Consider the following 23,709-nt stretch of genomic DNA (forward strand, 5'->3'; position numbering starts at 1 on the left):
AGACAAAATGAACTGAAAGATGAAAAATCAGCACATTTCTTTGCTTCTTTACTTTATTTCACTGGAATCCTGCAGATATTTCATCAGATTTTCAACGATTCTTTCTGTATTTCCAGTTTCTGGCTGATAAATGCGGAAGTTTTGGAGATTTTTAAAGATAAAATACATCTGTTTCGTGGTTAAAGATGGACTCAGAAGCTCAGAACTTTATTTAAATGAAGCTGGATTGAGTTCCAACAGGAACTAGTTAATAAATAAATAAAACTTCAGAGACTCTTATGTTCATGCAGGAATAAATTATTGGTTCTCCAGATAAAAAGTCATTTATTAAAGGTCAGAAAGGTTGAATTTGTGTGAATTTTGATGAAATGATTATTGGAGGAACTGTGGGGATTTTTCCAAGAAAATCTGTTGTTTTGAAACCAAAAGTCCTGAAAAGTCTCTGAATTTTTACATTTTCACTCGTCTGCAGGATTCAGTGGGGCAAAGATCTCAGAACATTCAGTTTTTTACTAAATGTTTTTATTTATGGCTAAATTGTAAATGAGACACAAAAAATGTTAGTTTTAAGCTCAGATTTGTTTCATTTTTGCTCTAAAACCAAAACTTTTAGATTTAATCTGATGGTTCTGTTCATATTTCCAGTTTCCTGCTGATTAAAATTCATTTTTCTGGTTTATTTTCAGACTCTTTAGTCGCCAGCGGGTCGTTTCTCTGAGCTTCATGTTTGGTTTTCCATGAAATCCAGTTTTATCTGAAGGATCAGCAGCTGGTAAACATCAGACTTTCTTCATTCATCATCTCTGAACCTTCTAAACCCAGTTTGAGCTGGTTGGAGGTCAGTATGAACCATCTAAACATGATCTTACCGATGGTGGACCTTTCCATGATGGATCCGTTGTAGGTCCTGGGGAACACCGGCCGGTTGTCGTTGATGTCGGTCACCTGGACCACAAAGTCTCCAGAGTCTTCAATCAGCTTGTTGTTTCCGTCGTACATGCGGGCCGTCAGGTGGTACGAGCTCTTCTCCTCGCGGTCCAGAGACGTGGTGACGAACAGGTCTCCCTTCTGGTCCACCGTGAAGATGCTGTTGGCTCCTTCGCCCTCGATCTTGAACCTCTTCACCTCCACCCGCTGGCTGGACTTCAGCTAAGAACCCAGAAGAAACCGATGGTCTCAGATCTACACCAGAAACTCACAGCTTCTCATTGACCTCAGAAGACGCAGATTTATTCATTTATTACAGGATTTTATTTTAAATGAAATGATTTTACTTTAAGTTTTCTGACTAAGATGATTGGTTTGAAATCAGGTAATAGTTTCCAGAAGATAAATGAGTTCATTCTGGGCATAGTTTTAGACATAAATGGGTTCTAGGGTTCAGTAATTAGTATTCTATAGAACATTTTACGGTTCTAAACATAATATTTAATGTGTATATATAACGTATAGTTTGAATAAGACGGGTGGAATAAAACGACTTTAATGAAATTTCAGTTCAGCTCAGATTTGGTTCATTTTTTCAACAGAACCACAAATCACACACGATGCATTCAAGGACCTTTCCTTTCTACCTGATAAATGAGCTCCTTTCTGTAGTTTTAAACATAGCTGGCTTTTTCACTCACTGGTTTATTTTTGGTCTTTTTTAAAAATAATATAGAATGAAGGTTTTCTGATGAGATCTGATCATTTTAAGCTCAGATTTGGTTCATTTTTCCAACTGAACTGCACATTAAACATGATGCGTTCAAGGACCGTTGTTTTCTGGCTGATAAATGCTGTGATTCTGGTGTTTTTTAATACTGAAATTAAAAAATCTCTTCACGGTTTGGGAGAGAAATGCAGATTGTTTTTAGTTTTTTTAAACATAATCAGGTTGTATAAATGGTTTATTTTGGGCAACTTTTTAAATTAGACGAAGGACTTGATGAAATCTGATGATTTTAAGTTCAGATTTGGTTAATTTTTTCAACAAAACTGCATTTTTGTGGAGGCTAAATGATGTAATTCTGATGTTTTTTAATATTTAAACTGAAAAATCTCATCAGTTCCACAGAGAAATGTAGATATTTTTTCACAGAATCTGAGTTATGTAATTGGTTTATTTTTGGCAAACATTTAAACGATAAATGTAAAAAGAAGCTTTTCAATGAAATCTTGTGATTTGAAGCTCAGATCTGATTCATTTTCTCCAACTGAACTGCACATTAAACATGATGTATTTTCTGGCTGATAAATGCTGTGATTCTGGTGTTTTTTGTTACAGTTGTGGTGCGTTCAAGGACCGTAGTTTTCTGGCTGATAAATGCTGTGATTCTGGTGGTTTTTTTTACAGTTGTGGTGCATTCGAGACCGTAGTTTTTCTGGCTGATAAATGCTGTGATTCTGGTGTTTTTTAATATTGAAAATAAAAAATCTCATTATAGTTTCAAAGAGAAATTTAGAATTTTCATTTTTTTACAGAATCTGCTTTATGCAAATGATTTATTTTTTATTTATTATTACTGATTTTTAAAATAGACAAAGGTTTTGATGAAAAACGATCATTATAAGTTCCGATTTGGTTCATTTTCTCAACAAAACTGCGTTTTTGTGGAGGCTAAATTAGGTAATGTTGGTTTTTTAATATTGAAACTGAAAAATCTCATCAGAGTTTTGCAGAGAAGCTCAGAACTTTTAGTTTTCTACAGAATCTGGTAGCGCAATGGTTTATATTTGGCATTATTTCCAATAATACAAATAATCTGACGAGCTCTGATCATTTTTATCTCAGATTTGGTTCATTTTCTCCAACTGAACTGCACATTAAACATGATGTGTTTTCTGGCTGATAAATGCTGTGATTCTGGTGTGTTTTGTTACAGTTGTGGTGCGTTCAAGGACCGTAGTTTTCTGGCTGATAAATGCTGTGATTCTGGTGTTTTTTGTTACAGTTGTGGTGCGTTCAAGGACCGTAGTTTTCTGGCTGATCAATGCTGTGATTCTGGTGTTTTTTGTTACAGTTGTGGTGCGTTCAAGGACTGTAGTTTTTCTGGCTGATAAATGCTGTGATTTGGGTGTTTTCTACAGTCGTGGTGCGTTCGAGGACCGTAGTTTTCTGGCTGATAAATGCTGTGATTTGGGTGTTTTCTACAGTCGTGGTGCGTTCGTGGCCCTCAGTTCTTGGCTCTCAGACTCACCTGTCCGATCTTGTAGGCGATGGGCGCCGGCTTCTCCTCCTCCACGTACAGAGAGTTCCAGATCCACTCCCTCTTCTGCCGGACCAGCACCGGGTGGCGTTCCTTCTTCACGATGGCGGCCGCCTCCACCAGGAGAGCGAAGGCCAGCAGCCACAGCTGGATCCGGGGCATCATCTGGGACAGAGGAGATCACTTTAAGACCACTTATCAGCCTGGACCAGGCTCTAAAGCCGGGCAGCCGGGGACCAGTGAAAGTTTCAGCTCCGTCCTGGGACCGGCCCTCTGAGGGATCCGCTGACCCACTTTAGGTCCTGACCTAGTCTGAGCTGACATTCAGTAATCTGGAGCAGAAAGGCCACGCTGACATTTAACTTACTCCCTTTAACACAAACCGTGGAGTAAAATAAGAAACTCCTGGTTTAAATCTGAGACAGACGGACAAATATTAATGTTAACGAGCAGCGCTGGAAAAATAAACCATCACGTTGGACCAAACAGCTCAGAAAACTGTTAGATTTAGACTTTTAACCTGATCAACCCCAAATAAAAGGCTCTGGGGGTTTATTTTAACACACTGTGGCTCATTTTTAATCGAAAAATGAGAAAAAAGAGGACAGAAAGAACAACTAGACGATGCAACAACACAGTAAAGAGACACAAAACGACCAGAAAGAGACACAAAACAACACACAATAGAAGTAAAACGAACATTTGCACACAAAAAAACGACCGGACTGAGACAGAACCAAATAAATAGAACATAAATACACACAAAGAGACACAAAATGACCAGAAGTAGACGCAAAACAACATAGAATGAACACAAAAACATAACAAACCTCTCTGAGCGGAAACTCAAAATAAAGCAAAAATGAACGAAAAAATTAACAAAGATACAGAAAACACATAAAACATCAGGCTAAATGACAAAAACAAGAAAAGCAAGAGACAAAATACTTAAATCTGGACACAAAGCAAATAAAACAAGGCACAAAACGGAAAGAGAGACGCAAAATGAAGACAACAGACAAAATGATGCAAATTGTCCACAAAAAGATGCAAAATAACAAAAAAGTTGCAAAATCACAACAAAAACATGCAAAAAGACAACAAAAACTTGCAAAATCACAAAAAAGTTGCAAAATCACAACAAAAAGATGCAAAATATCCACAAAAAGATGCAAAATCACCAAAAAAAGATGCAAAATCACAACAAAAAGATGCAACAAGACAGTAAAAAAATGAATTTCTTTCCAAAACTACCAAAACAGATGCAACTAGAGCAGGGGTCACCAACCTTTTTGAACCTGAGAGCTACTTCATGGGTACTGAGAAGTACGAAGGGCATCTTGTTTGATACAAACTTCCTCAATAGCAAACTTGCGCCATCATCTTTAAACAATAATAATGATGAAAATAATATGTAAAAAGACTGTCTGATCACATTTATGTTAATTATTCCTTACAATAATTATTAACAACAATTTCCACAACAATGACGGCAGGAAACACACACACACACACGCACACACGCACGTACGCACGCACACACACACACACACGCACACACACACACGCACACACACACACACACATATATATGGAAATCTGTTCCAATATTTAAAAGTCAGAGGTATCCCATCTCTGAAACTTTGGTAAATATCTTTCTTGGCAGTTTTGTATGAATCAGCATATTTGCAGCATTTTGTTCAAAATCACACCAGTTACATTTCTGTGCAAATTATCACTTCTAACATTTTTAGGAAATCATTAACTGTCATCAAATCATGCTTCATTTGTGCAAACTACTACCTTTGTAACATTTATGAAATTATTTTCCACATTTTTGTGTAATGGCACGGTGTTTTGAATGACAACATGTTACCTCTTTCTCTGTCTGTAAATGTGTGTTAGTGGGAAGCCTGGCATTGCAGAGTTTATCATGTCTTACCTTTACCTTGCAGCTCACAGTTCAGATGGTTCAGTTTCCCAGTGATGTCCGTTAAAAATGCAAGGGCAAGAATCCACTCAGTGTCCTCAAGCAGCGAGGTGTCTTCCCCTTTGGATTGCATCAACTCTTTAATTTCGGCCAAAAGTGACAAAAAAAACACTGCAAAACTGGTCCCTGCTGATCCATGGAGTTTCTGTGTGTAGTAACAGGTCACCATGTTCATCTGGCAGCTCCTCCAGCAGCACCTTCAATGTCCTGGTTGTTTGGCTTTGGAGACATTTATGATCTTCACGACACGAGTCATCACATGATCAAATCCGGCCACTTTTGTACATACATATGTCCTGCTGGTGAATGCTGCAGTGGTAATGTAGGAATGCTGGGAAGTCTGGATCACCTCTGCATCGTACAATGAAGCCTGCATGGCGACCCGTCATGGAGGAGCCCCGTCCGTCGTAACTAAAACAAGCTTTTCTAATGGTACATTTTTATCCACGAAGAAACTTTTCACCGCGTAGCAGATGCCAAAGCTGCTTTTAAGTCCCGGGTTTTCCTGTCCGTAGTGCGTATACAGTCTATGTGCGCTAGCAGGTGGCTAGTTAGCATGGAAGCTTTGTAGCAGCTAAAGTAAAGTCTCTCCACATTGTGCCGCTTTGCCGACGCAATAGTCGCCCCGCAAATAGGACGCATACCTTTATCTTTCACTGTCGTGAAAAAGAACTCTTCCTCCCAGTCATCGTGGAAACAGTGTTTTTTCTTTCACTTCTCTGTCATGTTTTGGGGGTAAAAACCACATCTAACTTCCCAGACTGTCTGCATCCGGAAGCTTCAGCAGTGACGTGGTGGTTTGACATGCGCAGTGAACTCTGACTCGGACACGGTCAAAGTTCATTTACACCGAACACATTTTTGTTTTTAAAAAATTATAATAAATATTGTAATTTAAAATCTGCATGAATGTAAGTATTTTTGATTTAAAAAGAACAGCAACTATAATTTTTTTAGGAATTTCATGGTGACTAGTGTTATTTTTAGAACATGTGTTGGGGGCAACTCAATGGTCTCTGCGGGCAACCAGGCGACCTCAGGCACCGTGTTGGTTACCCCTGAACTAGAAGATAGAAAATCACAGCAAAGAGATGCAAAACAACACAGAGTAGATGAAAAATTAACACAAAAACACGACAAACCTCCTGACGGGGAGGAAAAGATGGACTGTACAAGAAAATCCTCACAGAGAGAAACCAAATATCAACAAGATTCATCAGCAGAATGAAGAGACAAGTCCACAGATAGAAACCAGAGGCTGCATGTGGTACACATATTATAGATATATAGATATAGATATATAGAAGATATTTAACTATTAGAACTGGTTTAAATGGAAACACTGCCTGCAGTTTGTCTGAAAACTCTCTGGGCTCAGTCAGATTTAACTTCCCAGCTTCAGGGAGGAGAGCAGATTTTGATCTTTTAACAGAATGTTTCAGGAATAAACTATTTATGTCATATTTTTAAATGAGACATTTGATGATGAAATATCATGACTTTAAGCTATTACTTGCTTCATTTAATCAGTTACATCTCATTATTTTCGCATCATTAAGTGAAGATGATTATTCCTAGAAAGAACTCCTTCAGCTGCTGTTTCTGTTGGTTAAAGGACTTTTCGTGTCTAAAATAATTAAATATCAGAATTATGGACACAGGTTTTGAAGTTTCTCAGAGTCAGATCTTCTTTGGTGTTTTTATTTGTCATGTTTTTAGATTTTAATAAATGAATTCAGAGCAGAAAATGTTCTGTAATTCCTCCTCCTCCATCTAATAAAGTGCATCAGTAGTAATCTGTTAACGCTGATCTTCTCCAGGATCCAGATGAGTGGATCTTCTGGGATTATCTCCTCTAATGGACTAATCTGTCCTCCGACGACCTCCTCTGACCTCTTCACACAGATCAGCTCTCTGATTCTCCTCCTGCTGTTTTCTGTTTCTGCACTGATTTCATTAAACTGTAGCGTCTTTTACTGCTGAGCCTCTAAACCTCCTAAACATCAGTTCTTCTGCCTGGACCTCCAGATCTCTGCAGGAAACAACCACAGATCATTGGAGGAGGTTATTTCACCTCCTGGTACGTCTTCATGGAGTCACTTCAGCAGTAATATCTGCAGCCAGATCCCCCGCTGTCATAAATTAGTCTTTAGCTTTTATAAAATACAAATAAAATCTGCAAAAAGTGATGCAGTGAATGAAAGTAAGGACCCTGAAAGCAGTGATTTATTCATGCAGCTAAATCAGAGCTAAGACTTCACAGATGAGAATTTAAGTTTTTGTTTTTTAACATTAAGTTAAATCCTCTTTTCCTTGGTTTCTAAAACATATTTTAGGGATGGAAACGTGTCAGACACTGCAGCCTTTGATCCATGAAATGAAATCACATCATCAGAGTCTAGATTTTAAGATCAATAATCATGTTGGAAATTAGATGTCTGGCTTTGGATGAAATATTTACAGATCCTAAAAAAGTCTTCTCAGGAAGAACACTCCTCTGAAGGAGAAAGAGACCAGAGAGGGAGGTCACCAAGACAACTATGACTCCTCTGAAGGAGTTCCAACTTCAGACTGTTCATCCAACAACTGCTGTTGGTTCTTCACCAGTCAAAGCTTCATGGAGACAAAATGAAAGACTCTGATGGAAAAAGCTCCAATTAAATCTGGACTAGAGTTCACCAGAAGACATGTGGAGACTCTGAAGACACCTGGAAGAAGGTTCTTTGGTCTGAGGAGACCAGGATGGAGCTTTATATCCATCAGACTAGATGATATGATGGACACCAAACACTGAACATCATCACAAACACACCATCCCCACTGTGAAACACGGTGGCGGCAGCATCATGATGTGAAGCATGGTGGTGGCAGCATCATGATGTGAAGCATGGAAGTGGCAACATCATGATTAAAGCATGGTGGTGGCAGTGTCATGGTGTTTGGATGTTCTCAGCAGCAGGTCCTGGTATCTCCAGTCTGTTTTCATGTCCTACACTCAGACTGACTGGATCTTTTGGACCTACTGGATCTTCTGAATCTACTGGATCTGTTGGTGTAAATGAACTTTGACGTTGTCCGAGTCAGAGTTCACTGCGCATGTCAAACCACCACGTCACTGCTGAAGCTTCCGGATGCACACACTCTGGGAAGTTAGATGTGGTTTTTATCCCCAAAACATGACAGAGAAGTGGAAGAAAAAACACTGTTTCCACGATGACTGGGAGGAAGAGTTCTTTTTCACGACAGTGAAAGATAAAGGTATGTGTCGTATTTGCGGGGCGACTATTGCGTCGGCAAAGCGGCACAATGTGGAGAGACTTTACTTTAGCCGCTACAAAGCTTCCATGCTAACTAGCCACCTGCTAGCGCACATAGACTGTATACGCACTACGGACAGGAAAACCCGGGACTTAAAAGCAGCTTTGGCATCTGCTACGCGGTGAAAAGTTTCTTCGTGGATAAAAATGTACCATTAGAAAAGCTTGTTTTAGTTACGACGGACGGGGCTCCTCCATGACGGGTCGCCATGCAGGCTTCATTGTACGATGCAGAGGTGATCCAGACTTCCCAGCATTCCTACATTACCACTGCAGCATTCACCAGCAGGACATATGTATGTACAAAAGTGGCCGGATTTGATCATGTGATGACTCGTGTCGTGAAGATCATAAATGTCTCCAAAGCCAAACAACCAGGACATTGAAGGTGCTGCTGGAGGAGCTGTCAGATGAACATGGTGACCTGTTACTACACACAGAAACTCCATGGATCAGCAGGGACCAGTTTTGCAGCGTTTTTTTGTCACTTTTGGCCGAAATCAGAGTTGATGCAATCCAAAGGGGAAGACACCTCGCCGCTTGAGGACACTGAGTGGATTCTTGCCCTTGCACTTTTAACGGACATCACTGGGAAACTGAACCATCTGAACTGTGAGCTGCAAGGTAAAGGTAAGACATGATAAACTCTGCAATGCCAGGCTTCCCACTAACACACATTTACAGACAGAGAAAGAGGTAACATGTTGTCATTCAAAACACCGTGCCATTACACAAAAATGTGAAAAATATTTAGTTGAAAACATGTAATGGTTTGTTGTTATGATCTGTTAAAAATGTTGCAATGCTGGTGAAAAATGCTGGTGATTAGTACTAATGTGATAGGATTCATTTCAAAATGTGAAAGAGTTGATTTTTTTTCTTACATAACTGATTGTTTTTACAAACATGGGACAGAGTTCATGAATTGTTCAAAAATGTTACAAAGGTAGGGGTTTGCACAAATGAAGCATGATTTGATGACAGTTAATGATTTCCTAAAAATGTTAGAAGTGATAATTTGCACAGAAATGTAACTGGTGTGATTTTGAACAAAATTCTGCAAATATGCTGATTCATAAAAAACTGCCAAGAAAAATATTTACCAAAGTTTCAGAGATGGGATACCTCTGACTTTTAAATATTGGAACAGATTTCCATATATATGTGTGTGTGTGTGTGTGTGTGTGTGTGTGTGTGTGTGTGTGTGTGTGTGTGTGTGTGTGTGTGTGTGTGTGTGTGTGTGTGTGTGTGTGTGTGTGTTCCTACCGTTATTGTTGTGGAAATCGTTAATAATTATTGTAAGGAATAATTAACATAAATGTGATAAGACAGTATTTTTACCTATTATTTTCATTATTATTATTGTTTAAAGATGATGGTTTGTATCAAACAAGGTGCCCTTCATACAACTCAGTACCCATGAAGTTGCTCTCAGGTTCAAAAAGGTTGGTGATCCCTGTTTTAGATGTTTCTGAAGAAGAACTCTGTGGGTTCTAAATGTGACAGCAGAAGAATCCTAAAACCAGGTGGATGATCTTCAAAAAAACATCATTTGTCAGCCAGAAACTGTAAAATCAAACAAATCAAATCACTTCTTCACATTTTTAGCTGCTGGATGTGATTTTAAAAACTGATCTGATAAAAATCGATTTAAATCGATAAAATGTGTTTCAGTGTTTCATTAAACATCTAAGGAGTTAATCATCTAGAATAAGCAGATTCACCTTTTATGTTGGACTTCAGGCTTGTTCATTTCTTTTGTAAAAATAAACATATTTTAATAGATTCTTTGTCACCAGATTCTCTTTCTTTTTAATTGTTCCTGTTGGAAGTTTGCTTCCACTTCTGAGTTCCTGAAATTTCTCTGACTTTTTTTTGTCATTTTAGTTCCTTCATCCATCTTTGGAACCATTTTGTGGAATTTTTTTGTGTTGTTTTGTGTGTTTTTTACATTTAAAACTAAACTTTTAAACAAATAAGGAACTAAAACAAGCAAACTCATTTCATTTTAAACTCATTTTGAGTTGTTTCAGAGAATCTATTGGTCATTTGGATGATTTTATTTTGTCATTTTAAACAAATTTCATGTCATTTAAGACTTCTTTTTTAAAGATTGATAACATTTTGTTGTTTTGAGTAAGTTTTGAGTAATTTTAGACGATTTTTGAGTAAATTTAGATAAAGTTCAGTCATTTTAGACCAGATTTTCTCATTTGCAGTTGATTTTTCATCTATTCTGTGTTGGTTTTGGTCTCTTTCAGCTCATTTTGTGTCTCTTTGCTTCATCTAGTTGCTATTTTATGTCTCTTTGAGGAACTTTTAGACAGAAATTCTACTTTCTTTATTCTGGTTTCCATCGTTCTAACTGATAGAAGACTTCTCCATCGTTCTCGCTCCTTCTTCATGATGTTCTGGTTCCACAGAGCTGCAGGACTTTAGATTATAAATGAAAGAAAATGTTCAGAACTCAGAAAAAATCTCAGTTTTCACCAGGTGACTTCACAGTTTTACCAAAAAGTGCAGAAGTTTTTTGTTTTTTCCAGACATTGTAGCAGGAAAAATGGATTATTTCAGGTACATTTTTAATTGAGACCCTCTCAGAGGTCAGATCACAGCTCCAGAAGCTTTTAAACCGGAGAATCTGTCATCCTTTAAAGGTGAGAAAACAAAGAATGAATGAAAAGCAGACAGAAACAGACTCAGGTTTCAGAGAAGTAACAGTTGGACCAAAGTGAAGCAGTAGAGAAGGTCAGGTTGAATCGCAGGAAGGGCGTTCCCTCACTAATGATGGCCGACATTCAGCGTTTTCCCAGAAGGCTTTGTGTTTACGCTTCCTGCTGCTGATAAAGACCGAGGAGGAAACGCTGCTCTGAAGAACGTCCTGTTGGGAAAACGCCTGAGAACGGTTTAAATACTACCGAGGCTTCAGCAGAACTCTGAGACGTTTAGACCAGGAGAGTTAAACTCATCTTAGTCCAGGTTCCACATCCAGTCCAGTCTGATCTCCAGTAAAACCAGTAAAACCACAGCAGAAGAACCTATAAATTACCACAACTCCTAATGGTTCCTTTGTTTTAGTGGATCATAGAGAGAGTGTCTACAAAGAAACTAAACATTTAGTCACAGCTATCTGGAACTGAACATGATTTACTGTAGGATCAAAACCCAAAAAGTCAGACAAAGAAAGACAAAAAACAACAAAAAAGACAAAATATTGCAAAAATGAGACAAAAAACGACAAAATGAGAAAAAAATGACAAAAAATTAGACAAATGACACGAAACAAAACTAAAAAGAGACAAAAAATTAGACAAAAAAGTTAGAACGCGACAAAAAATGGACAAACAACACAAGTGAGATAAAAAAAGAATACAAAACAACAAATAATGAAACAAAAAAATTTACAAAGCGACAAAAAAATTGAAAAAATGAGAAAAAACGAAAGTGAGAAACAAAACAACAACAAAATAGACTAACGACACAAGCATGACAAAAAGGAAACACAAAACAACAAAAAATGAGACAAACGACACAAAACAAAAAGAGACAAAAAATTTGACAAAAAAATTACAGTGACAAAAAAGATGAACAAATTACAAAAACGAGACAAAAAAAGATGAAAAATTGATGAAAACACAAATGATACACAAAGCAACAAATACAGTAAAACACAAAATGACAAAAAATCTGACAAAATGAGACAAAATATTACAAAAATGAGACAAAATATTACAAAAATGAGACACAAAATGACAAAAGAACAATCTAGTATTTTACTTTATGATCAAAACAACTTGTCATGGTCTAGAAATTATTTTAAATTTATAGTTTTACTAATATATAATCTGCAGTTAATGTCTCCTCTGGAATTTTTACACTTTGAGGGCCGGATCGGACCCTCTGGAGGACCAGTTTTGGCCCGCGGGCCGCATGCTGGACACCCCTGGTCTAGAGATTATTTCAGGTAAATCTTGGAGTCCTTCTGCTCTGATTCATAGAAAACTTTATTGAAAATGGTTCCTGTTGAATTCAGATTTAAATTTATTTTTCAGGACTTTTTATTTTAAATCTGTTTGAGCAAAAACATCTGAGGAGCTGCTAAAGATAAAAACCTGGAATTAATGTTTTTATGATGAAACCAACAAACTGCTGTCAGTCAGAGGAATGACCTCTTCTGTTTTTAATTATTTAATAGTTGATAGAAGTTAAAGGAATTTCTTTGAAGTTCACAGAGATTTAAATGAACTCAGATTTTATTCCGCTGCTTTTAATAAATCAATAATTCAACATTTTTCTGATTAACTTTTTAAAAATCATATTTAAACTGAAAACAACAAATTAAGAAGTCGTTCATTAGTCACCAAAATAATATTTAAATATGAAGTTAAGGTTCATTTATTTAAATGTCAGATTTAGTTTAGTTAGAAATAAATCAACTTTTATTCATAACGTTCACTCAGTCTGACTTTAAATATACTGATGTCTCATGTTTTTACTTGAAATCTTTCTTTTAAAGATTAATAATAATAATAATAATAATAATAATAATAATAATAATAATAATAATAATAATAATAATAATAATAATAATAATAATGTTATTGCTATTGTTGTAAACGTGAACATCTGTCAGCTGACTGAAACATCTGGGAGCTTTAAACCAACAGTTTGTTTCTGACTTTAAATCTGTTCAAAGTGTCGCGTGTCGCTGAGATTAAAACGAGTTTAATCAGAACCACAATCTGACAGACGCACAACAGACACACTATGCACACTACACACACTATAACACACACACAGACACACTATACACACTACAACACACACACACACACACACACACACTAAACAATCTCTTTGAATGAACATATTGTAAAAGTATTTCTAAACGGTTCAATCTTTCAGTCCAACTTCATTTTCTTTAACGTACACTTCCTGTCCAAAATAAAAGCCTCCACCTGGATTTACCTGAGCAGACAGGTGAGATTCTCCCATTGGATAATTACTGATGACAACAACTTATTTAATCTCAGCTGATTCTCATTTCTAAACAACCATGTAGGAAGACATATCCTAACCCTAAAAAGGATGTTAATCTGTCTCAGAAGGGTCAAATTATTGGTCTGCATCAAGCAAAAAAAACAACTAAGGAGATGAAACGACTAAAATCAGGTTAACAACCGTCCAACACATCATTAAAACCTGAAGGATAGTGGAACACACTCTTAGATGATCGTAGGAGACCACCAGTAGAACTCACAGCTGTTTAATAGTGAAAGGAAGAACATTTCCACATGAAGGGAACTCAACAGCTGTAGCTTTAAGAAAACCACTGATCAGTGAGGATGATCAGGAAAAAGACTTCAGTTTGCTGTGGAGCATAAAGATTGGACTCTGGATCAATGGAAGAAGGTCATGTGGTCTGATGAGTCCAGATTTACCCTGTTCCAGAGTGATGGGGGCAGGAGTTTAGGTTTGGTTTTGTCCCAACTTTGTACTGGTTTTAGGACTGGTTTCAGACTGGATTCTAACTGGTTCTGAACAGTTTTTTTGGACAGGTTTAGGTTTGATTTTGTTCCTGGTTTTAAACCTTTTAAGAACTGGTTTAAGACTGGTTTAGGACTGGTTTAGGACTGGTTTAGGACTGGTTTTACAATGTCTTGGACATTTTTAGGAGTAGTTTTGTTAGGTTTGATTTTGGTCCTGGTTTAAGACTTTTTGAGGACTGGTTTCAGACTGCCTTAGGGAGGTCTCGGACTTATTTTTAACCCCAAGAACCCCAAACCTACCACCAAGCATGGTGGTGGTAGTATCATGCTCTGTGGAATTGGAGCTTTCCACAAAGTAAATGGAATAATGAAGAAGGAGGATTAAAACCTAAAACCCTCAGCAAGAGGTTGATCTTGGACACAGTTCACAGCTCAAACACACATCAGATGTGGTAAAGAAATGATTCCATCAGGCTGGAATGAAGGTTCTAGACTGGTCTCCCCAAAGTCCTGACTTAGACCCATCAAGAACCTGAAGAACCAAGTCAGAAAGATGACAAATTTAGTGGAACTGAACCAGAATTGGTGCCGTTCCACTAATTTTGTCATCGTTCTGTCTCAGACTTGAGTCAGTTAAATTGATGGACAGATCAGACCTCAGCCCCACTTAGAACTTCTGGGATGTTCTGGAGAAGACTTTGGTCTGACTCTCCATAATCAATAGAGGATCTATGTAGAACATTAATGCATCTCTGGACAGAAATAAATGCTGTGACTTTGAAGAAGCTTATAGAAATAATTCTACAGAGAATGAGCGCTAAAGGTCCAATGAAATATTAGATAGATAGATAGATAGATAGATAGATAGATAGATAGATAGATAGATAGATAGATAGATAGATAGATAGATAGATAGATAGATAGATAGATAGATAGATAGATAGATAGATAGATAGATAGATAGATAGATAGATAGATAGATAGATTACAGAATGTAGAATATAGAACATAGAATACAGGTCAGTTATGGATCTTTCAGCTGGAATCAGAGACTGAAGAACAAACATCTCAGCTGGACAGAATGTCAACCGACTGACATAGATCAGACCCAACGAGGCTCTAATCAGAGGGTGTGTGTGTGTGTTATAGTGTGTGTGTGTGTGTGTGTGTGTGTGTGTGTGTGTGTGTGTGTGTGTGTGTGTGTGTGTGTGTGTGTGTGTGTTAGAGTGTGTGTGTGTGTGTGTGTGTGTGTGTGTGTGTGTGTGTGTGTGTGTGTGTGTGTGTGTGTGTGTGTGTGTGTGTGTGTGTGTGTTAGAGTGCGTGTGTGAGGTCTCCCAGATGGCGTCCGGAGGATTTTCCCTGATAGTTCTTCTCTCCAGGAATTAGACCGCCGGGTTTAGTTGCATCAACGGCTTTGGACGTAACAAACAAATCAAATCACTTCCATCACAGAGGATCCAGAGAGAAAATCCAAAAGTGTCCCGCAAACACAGAGCGGGCACAATAATAGAAACACTGATGTGTGTGAAGGAAATCTGGGACGACAACAACGCAAAGTGCAGCTGCAGAAATCATACAAACCTCCTCAGACACAAGCTGTCAACAGCAGACACACAGAGGAAAATTCTACTGGTCACCTCAAGAACAGGATCATCCCACCTTTATTCTATTTATTTATTAAAACAAGACTAAAAATTCAGCTTCAAAGTAGAACTAAACTAAATCCAGTTATTCCAACCAGTCTAACTGATGAACTTGTTTCTAAATGAGCTGAGAACAGCAGAACATTCTCAGTCCTGGACCTATGGACTGGGTCTATCTATGTCTGCATCATGACTCCACATGGAAAAGAACTGAACAGAGGAAGAGAAACATCTGACTGAGAGACTCGACAAAGATGGAAAAAAATCCAGGAAGATCAGTGAGCAACTAAAAACCAGAGAAGCACAGAGTCAGCAGTAATCAGGAGGTCTAGAAGGAGTCATAGTATCACTAATCAGGACGTATAGAAGGAGTCATAGTACCACTAATCAGGAGGTCTAGTAGAAGTCATAGTTCCACTAATCAGAGCTCCTAAAATGACTCCACAGACAGTGAACTACTTTCTCCATCCAGCTGTAAAAACAGACAGCAGCTGCTTCAGACTTGGTTCAGGGGTTCTCAATGGAAACCAGAGTTAGTGTGAAGCTCAGACAGTGTGAAGGAACCTTCAGAACATCAACCTCTATGGATGGAGGACCAGAACTAAACCTGGTTGCTGCTCAGAACTAAACTTCCAGATGAAAGTTTGCTGAAGAACATGAGAAGAAGCCTGATGGATGTTGGAGAACATTCTTTGGTCAGATGAAGATCAATGCGTTGGGCTCAGATGGAGTCCAGATGTTTGGTGAGAACCTGACCAGGACTACCACAGTGGATGCAGAGTCCTGACAATGAAGCATGGAGGTGGTGGTATGATGATATGGGAATGCATGAAGTCAGAAGGTGTTGAAGACATTTCTAGATGAAGGTCTGAGGAGGAACCAGAATCCTGGCTGACCAGATGAAGAAGAGGAATATTCCACCAGGAGAACATCCAGAGAACATCATCACACCAGAGCTTCTCCTCTAGAACCAAGTGGAACCAGGATGTCCAGAATGACAAATCATTGTCTTGATTTTTTTTTTCAAACTGACTGACTGAATGAAAACCTGGTACAAAATGACCCAGACACGTCTCAGAGGAGGTCAAACTTCTCCACGATGTCTGGAACCTTTCTGGAATCGATGAAAATGTGTCCAAAGTTACTCAAATCACTAGAAACGTGTCCAAAATGAGTCGAAACTGAGACGTAACCTGATCAAATGTAGTCAGAAATAGTCCAGGATAACTCAACTAGGACCTGGACGGACCTGAACCTAGCAAAACCTCTGATGAAGATCTACCTTCATCTGGAGACACCTCAGAGACACCTCCAGTAAATCAGGGACTCAAGTTTCCACCATGAGGAGGAGGACGGAGTCTGTTGCAGGAATAAAGGAGGGATTCTACAAATATCATAAATAATACAATAAATCTAATCTGGCGTCTCTCTGCTATGAGTAATCTGATTACTCTGAGGTGACAAACTCCTGATGTTCTTCTGCTCTCTATGTGACAGGATCTCTGCTGCCTTTAATATTAGATGATCCGTTAGAGGGAACATCTGAGCTCCTGGTGGCTTCATGTGTTCAGTCTGGATGCTCCTAATGGTGGCTTCAGGAGGAGGAGGAGGAGGAGGAGGAGGAGGAGGAGGAGGAAGAAGAGGAGGAAGAAGAGGAGGAGGAGGAAGAGGAGGAGGAGGAAGAAGAGGAGGAGGAGGAGGAGGAGGAAGAGGAGGAGGAGGAGGAGGAGGAGGAAGAGGAGGAGGAAGAAGAGGAGGAGGAGGAGGAGGAAGAGGAGGAGGAGGAAGAAGAGGAGGAGGAAGAGGAGGAGGAGGAAGAAGAGGAGGAGGAGGAGGAGGAGGAGGAAGAGGAGGAAGAGGAGGTGGAAGAGGAGGAGGAGGAAGAAGAGGAGGAAAAGTAGGAGGAGCAGGAGGAGGAAGAGGAGGAGGAGGAAGAGGAGGAGGAGGAGGAGGAGGAAGAGGAGGAGGAGGAGGAGGAGGAGGAGGAAGAGGAGGAAGAGGAGGAAGAAGAGGAGGTGGAAGAGGAGGAGGAGGAAGAGGAGGAGGAGGAGGAGGAGGAGGAAGAAGAGGAGGAGGAGGAGGAAGAGGAGGAGGAGGAAGAAGAGGAGGAGGAGGAAGAAGAGGAGGAGGAGGAGGAGGAGGAGGAGGAGGAGGAGGAGGAGGAGGAGGAGGAGGAGGAAGAAGTGGAAGAGGAGGAGGAGGAAGAAGAGGAGGAAAAGTAGGAGGAGCAGGAGGAGAAAGAGGAGGAGGAGCAGGAAGAGGTGAAGCTCTATTCCATTCTCAGATCCAGCAACTGTCTGGATCTCCAGAGGAACTATGAGAGCCGACATTTCGTCCTTCAGGGTTTCTAAGCGTCGTTTCGGTTTATTTCTGGAACATTTCAGCCTGAACGAGCAGGAATCAGGTTTCAGGAGATCTGGGCTACGAGTCCTGGTGATGTTCAACCAGAAAAATCAGAAAAACCGGAGAAAACCTGGCAGAAGAACCACAGAGACAGAACGTACCGGAAGGTTTCAAAAACTCAGACAATAAAGGAAAATATCTGGAAAACAGTGTTGTTTTAGCTGATTTAAATACTGTTAGAGTCTGTTTTGTATAGAACAGAATAGAATAGAAAATAGAATAGATTAGAAATAAAATAAAGTAAAATAGTATAGAATAAAAATAAAAAAATAAAACAAAATACAATAGAATAGAAAAGAATAGGAAAAAATAAATAAAACACATTAGAATAAAATAAAGTAAATTAACATAAAATCAAATCAAATGAATTTAATAAAATAAAATAAAACAGAATATAATATAATACAAAAGAATAAAGTAAAATAGAATAGAATAAAAATGAAATAAACAGAATCAAATAGAACAGAATAGTAAAAAATAAATTAAATACATTAGAATAAAATATAGTCAAATAAAATAAAACAGAATAGAACAGAATACAAAAGAATAAAGTAAAATAGAATAAAAATAAAATAAAACAGAATAGAATAGAATAGAATAGAACAGAACAGAATAGAAAAAATAAATTAAATATATTAGAATAAAGTAAAGTAAAAATTAAATAAAATAAAATGGAATAGAATAGACTAAAAAATAAAAGAAAATAGAAGAAAATAAAAGAAAAATAAAATAAAATAAAACAAAATAAAATAAAACAAAATAAAAATATCATAAAATAAAATAGTATAGAAAAAATAACAGAATAGAATAGAATAGTGACTTTATTTGTCATTGTGTAAGTCCAACTAAATTAGTGATTTCTCCTTTAATTGTTTATTTTATTTTAATTTCCTTCTTTAGTCACACACTGTAAAAGACCAGTTACTGTTTGTACATTTTTTATAGTTTTATTCTGTTTCTTCATGGTTAACATGTAAATCAATGCAGATTATTCCTGTGATTTTACTGGATGTTTTCAATAAATCTATAAAAGAACAGTGAAAAACATGATTTTCTTTTGTTGTCTTTAAAATATGTATTTTTTTCTTGAAATAAATTACAATATCTGTAAAATGGTGTTTTGTAGTTGATTTAAATGCAGTAGACTAAAGTATTTTTTATTGGTTTTTTGTTAAATGTTATAAAAGAATCACTGTCAGTAAAAATACAGATTTTTGATGTGAACATTATTTTTTATTTTATTTATTTATTCATTCATTTACGTATTTATTTTTAATTTTAACACTTAATATGTACCATAACATTTTTTCTCTGTGATTTTACTGGATATTATCTATAATTTGACAAAACTGGGAACATCTGTAAAATAACAATTGAATACTTGATTTTATTTCTCTTTTTTTGTCCTTAAAATGCATTTTTCCCCTTCAAATAAAAGAAAATATCTGCAAAATAATGTTGTTTAGCTGATTTAAAAACAATTTAATAAAATCTTTTTTATTAAATTTTTTTTAAGAGTTTCTCTCTGCAAAAATACAGATTTTAGATGTGAACATTCTTTTTTCTTTTTTATAACTACTATATGCACATAAATACCTTTTCTCTGTGATTTTTCTAGATAGCATCTGTATTTTTTCCTGTGAAATAAAAGCAAAGAACAGATAAAAGCTCTAAATAGGATTTTTAAAAATATTTCTGTGCCATCTTTAGTCTAGTTTCTGTCTGAAAATGTGTTTGGGAGAATATATTCGACTGATTTTAGCGTCTTCCAGGTAGAATCTGTGGATGTTCTACAGCGTGGAGAGAAGCAGATGTCGTCTTCATGTTTTTACATCTTTATAAATCCTCCACATCACTGTCAAATTCAAACATCTGCTCACTTTTTCCAGCTGTGGAGCAGAAAAAGGAAACTCACCTCAGGCAGAAGCTCCGGTGTGAAAATGAAATCAGATCCTGGAGGTTTCCTGGTCCAGCAGGTGATTCCTCCTCAGAACAAAATCCTTTCCTGGACAGAAACTGGACTCCAGCAGCTCCAGATGTGCAGCTCTCAGCTCCAGATGTGTTGAATCCAACAGGTTCAGAGCCTCTGCTGCGCTTTGTTCCTCCGGCACACAGAAATGTGGAGCTGGGCCGTCCGGCAGCTCCAAGCCGACTCCCTTTTCCTGTTATTCTCACTCGCTTTCCTGGCCGGGGGGAGCAGAGAGGAGATCCAGACGAGGACGAAGCTGCAGCCTCCTGACGCTGGAGCTGCTGGATGCAGGAGGAGATGAGGGAGGAGACAGAGGAGGAGATGAGGGAGGAGACAGAGGAGGAGATGAGGGAGGAGACAGAGGAGGCGTCGCTCCTCCTCCTGGCTGATTACTCATGTGTGAGATGAGGATTAGGTTAAACAGGTTAGGGGGGATAATCCAGGGAGATTTCCCCACGAGGCCGGTAAATATTTCAGAGGAGCGACAGAATCTGGTCTGAGCCGATAAATGAGATGAGAGGAGCCGTTCAGCGCTAATTTGGAGTTTTAAACGAAACCTCTCCCGTGGTAGATTTTCTCCTCAGAACATCTGGAATCATTCTGCTGAACATCTGCACGACTGGAGGAGCTGCAGACGGAGAAAAACAATCAGGAGAATATCAGATGACGTCCCAGAATTAAAAAGAAACTGAAAAACTCCTGAACATCTCTAAATCCATCCTGAAGACATGGCAAGAAGATGGAACATGAGGAGATCTGACTGGAGCAGGACATCTTCAGAAAGAGACACTAGAGAGGGAGGCCACCAAGACTCCTATGACTCTTGTTACAACTTGGCTCCAAAAGCTGCAACAAAACCAGGAGACAACAATGGTATGGAGACTAAAAACAGTTTTTTGCCACGCAAAACAACCAAATGGGCATTAAAAACCAAAACCAAAACCCAGAATCATGCTGCTGGAGCTCCACACAGCAGCAGCTCCTGTCAGAGAGCCAGCTTGGATGGAAGTGGGAGAGATTAAGTGCAGCTGAGCCACTAGATCGCAGGTGTGGCTCAATCAGGTGACGACTGGAACAGGCACACCTGGTGTCCAGGTGGACGGTGATGGGAGAGCCGTTTGCAGTTTCACTGTACCGGCTATGTCTACTTAGACTTGCATGGCTTAATCTCTGAGACAAGCATATGCTACTGGCAGGATCCACCAGGTAGCCTTCTCCTTCTCTGAGGGAGAAAGAGAGACTAGAAAGGGAGGCCACCAAGACTCCTATGACTCTTTCATTCAACACTGTATCATCATCAGTTTCTTCCGATGGAACCTCAGCTTTTAGATCCAGATCTATATTTTATTTTATGAAAGTAGGCCAGCAGCAGGAGGACTTACAGACATTTAGTGACGTTTCCTTGATTCTGTTTCTGAGAATCTTCAGTTTTTTTCCCCACTCTGTCAGAAATGACCCAGAATGCACCTGAACATGGAGCCACACATGAAGCAGTGATGAAGCTCTGATCTCTGGAGTCCAGCTGTCAGCTCCAACATCAGGTTTACTTATAAATATATAAATACAGATTATTCATTTATATTCTGTCAGGAACAAGAACAGAGAGAAATAGGAGCATAAAAATACTGGGAAAGAAGAAGAGTTTCTCCTGATAACTGATCAATAAACGCTCATGAATCCTGATAACTGATTAATAAACAGTCATGAATCCTGATAACTGATCAATAAACGATCATTAATGGATCTTATGATAATTAACGGAGACTCGCTCCTGATTCTGATGACATTTTATCAACTTTTTCCTTTTTTTCACAGTTTATCTCATAATTTACCAAAACAGCTGCTGCCAGCATCTCACATCCATGTTCAACCTCTCCCTGAGCGGCTCTGTGGTCCCAACATCCATCCATCCTTTCATCCATAAATCCATCCATCCATCCATCCATCCATCCATCCATCCATCCATCCATCCATCCATCCATCCATCCATCCATCCATCCACCCATCCATCCATCCATCCATCCATCCATCCACCCATCATCCATCCATCCATCCATCCATCCATCCATCCATCCATCCATCCATCCATCCATCCATCCAACATCCATCCATCCATCCATCCATCCATCCATCCATCCAACATCCATCCATCCATCCATCCATCCATCATCCATCCATCCATCCATCCAACATCCATCCATCCATCATCCATCCATCCATCCATCCATCCATCCATCATCCATCCATCCATCCATCCATCCATCCATCCATCATCCATCCATCCATCCATCCATCATCCATCCATCCATCCATCCATCCATCATCCATCCATCCATCCATCCATCATCCATCCATCCATACATCCATACATCCATCATCCATCCATACATCCATCATCATCCATCCATCCATCCATCCATCATCCATCCATCCATCCATCCATCCATCCATCCATCCATCATCCATCCATCCATCCATCCATCCATCCATCATCCATCCATACATCCATCCATCATCCATCCATACATCCATACATCCATACATCCATACATCCATCATCCATCCATACATCCATCCATCATCCATCCATCCATCCATCCCTCTTCTTCCTCTTATCTGGGGTCATGGAGGCAGCAGATGAAGCAGGTCATTCCAGACATTCCTCCTCTCAGCAACACTTTCCAGCTCTTCCTGGGGGATCCTGAGGCGTTCCCAGGCCAGATGAGATATATAATCCCTCCAGAGGGACCAGGACCACAACCTGGTCCTGAAGGAGACAACAGAGGACCTCCACCCCACTGAGGACCACCAGGACATGTCTTCACATTATTTGGTATTTTTCTGGTATTATTTGGTGCTTTTTCAAATTATGTGGTGTTTTTCTCACATTATTTTGGTGATTTATAACATTATTTGGTGTTTTTCTGGTATTATTTGGTGTTTTTCTCACATTATTTGGTGTTTTTCTGGTATTATTTGGTGTTTTTCTAACATTATTTGGGGTTTTTCTGGTTTTGTTTGGTGTTTTTCTGGTCGATCGTCCATTCCTTCTGTGTTCTTGTCTCCAAATCCTCCAACTGATGATGCAACAGCAGCCGAACGGCAGTAAGAAAACCCTGAAGACCTGCAATCACTTTTCACCGAATAAAACCAGAGATTCTCCACAACACAGGTCACACCTAAAACCTGGAAACAGGAAATAAATACGGTCTGTAAATAAAATAAAATAAATATAATAAAATAAAATAAAATAACACAGTAAATACACAGTCAGTCTGTGAATTTATTATTTATATGATAACTAAAAAATAAAAAACATAATAAATAAAAATAAAACAAAACAGTAAAAAAACAGTCAGTGTGTAAATAAAATAAATTAAAAAGTAAAAAATGGAATAAATAAACATAAACGAACACTGTAAATAAAAAGTCAGTCTGTAAATATAATAAAATAAATATAATAAAATAAAGTAACAGTAAATAAACAGTCAGGCTGTAAATATAATAAAATAAATATAGTAAAATAAAATAACAGTAAATAAACAGTCTGTAAATAAAATGAAATGAATAATAAAAAATATAAGAAATAAAAATAAAATAACAGTAAATAAACACAATCGGTCAGTCAGTAAATAAAGTAAAATAAATAATAAATAAAATAGAATGAATAAAAAGCAGAAGAAATTTTCAAATAAATATATTTATTG

The 23,709-nt window shown here is 38.2% G+C and overlaps 1 protein-coding gene across 1 annotated transcript in view; it reads right to left on the reverse strand.

The window, feature by feature from the left end:
* The window catches only part of cdh5 (cadherin 5), a 51,744-nt gene extending 31,481 nt beyond the window's left edge, over positions 1 to 20,263 (reverse strand). The window contains exons 1-3 of the mRNA XM_055018433.1: positions 19,949 to 20,263; positions 3,183 to 3,356; positions 870 to 1,149 (exon numbers count right to left, since the gene is read on the reverse strand). Of these exons, the coding sequence (XP_054874408.1) occupies positions 870 to 1,149; positions 3,183 to 3,356 (454 nt within the window). The 5' untranslated portion in view covers positions 19,949 to 20,263. The remainder of the gene's footprint in view (positions 1 to 869; positions 1,150 to 3,182; positions 3,357 to 19,948) is intronic.
* Between the last annotated feature and the right edge of the window lie 3,446 nt (positions 20,264 to 23,709).

This window comes from Amphiprion ocellaris, chromosome 16 (assembly GCF_022539595.1).
Source record: "Amphiprion ocellaris isolate individual 3 ecotype Okinawa chromosome 16, ASM2253959v1, whole genome shotgun sequence".
NCBI classification, from domain to species: Eukaryota; Metazoa; Chordata; class Actinopteri; family Pomacentridae; genus Amphiprion; species Amphiprion ocellaris.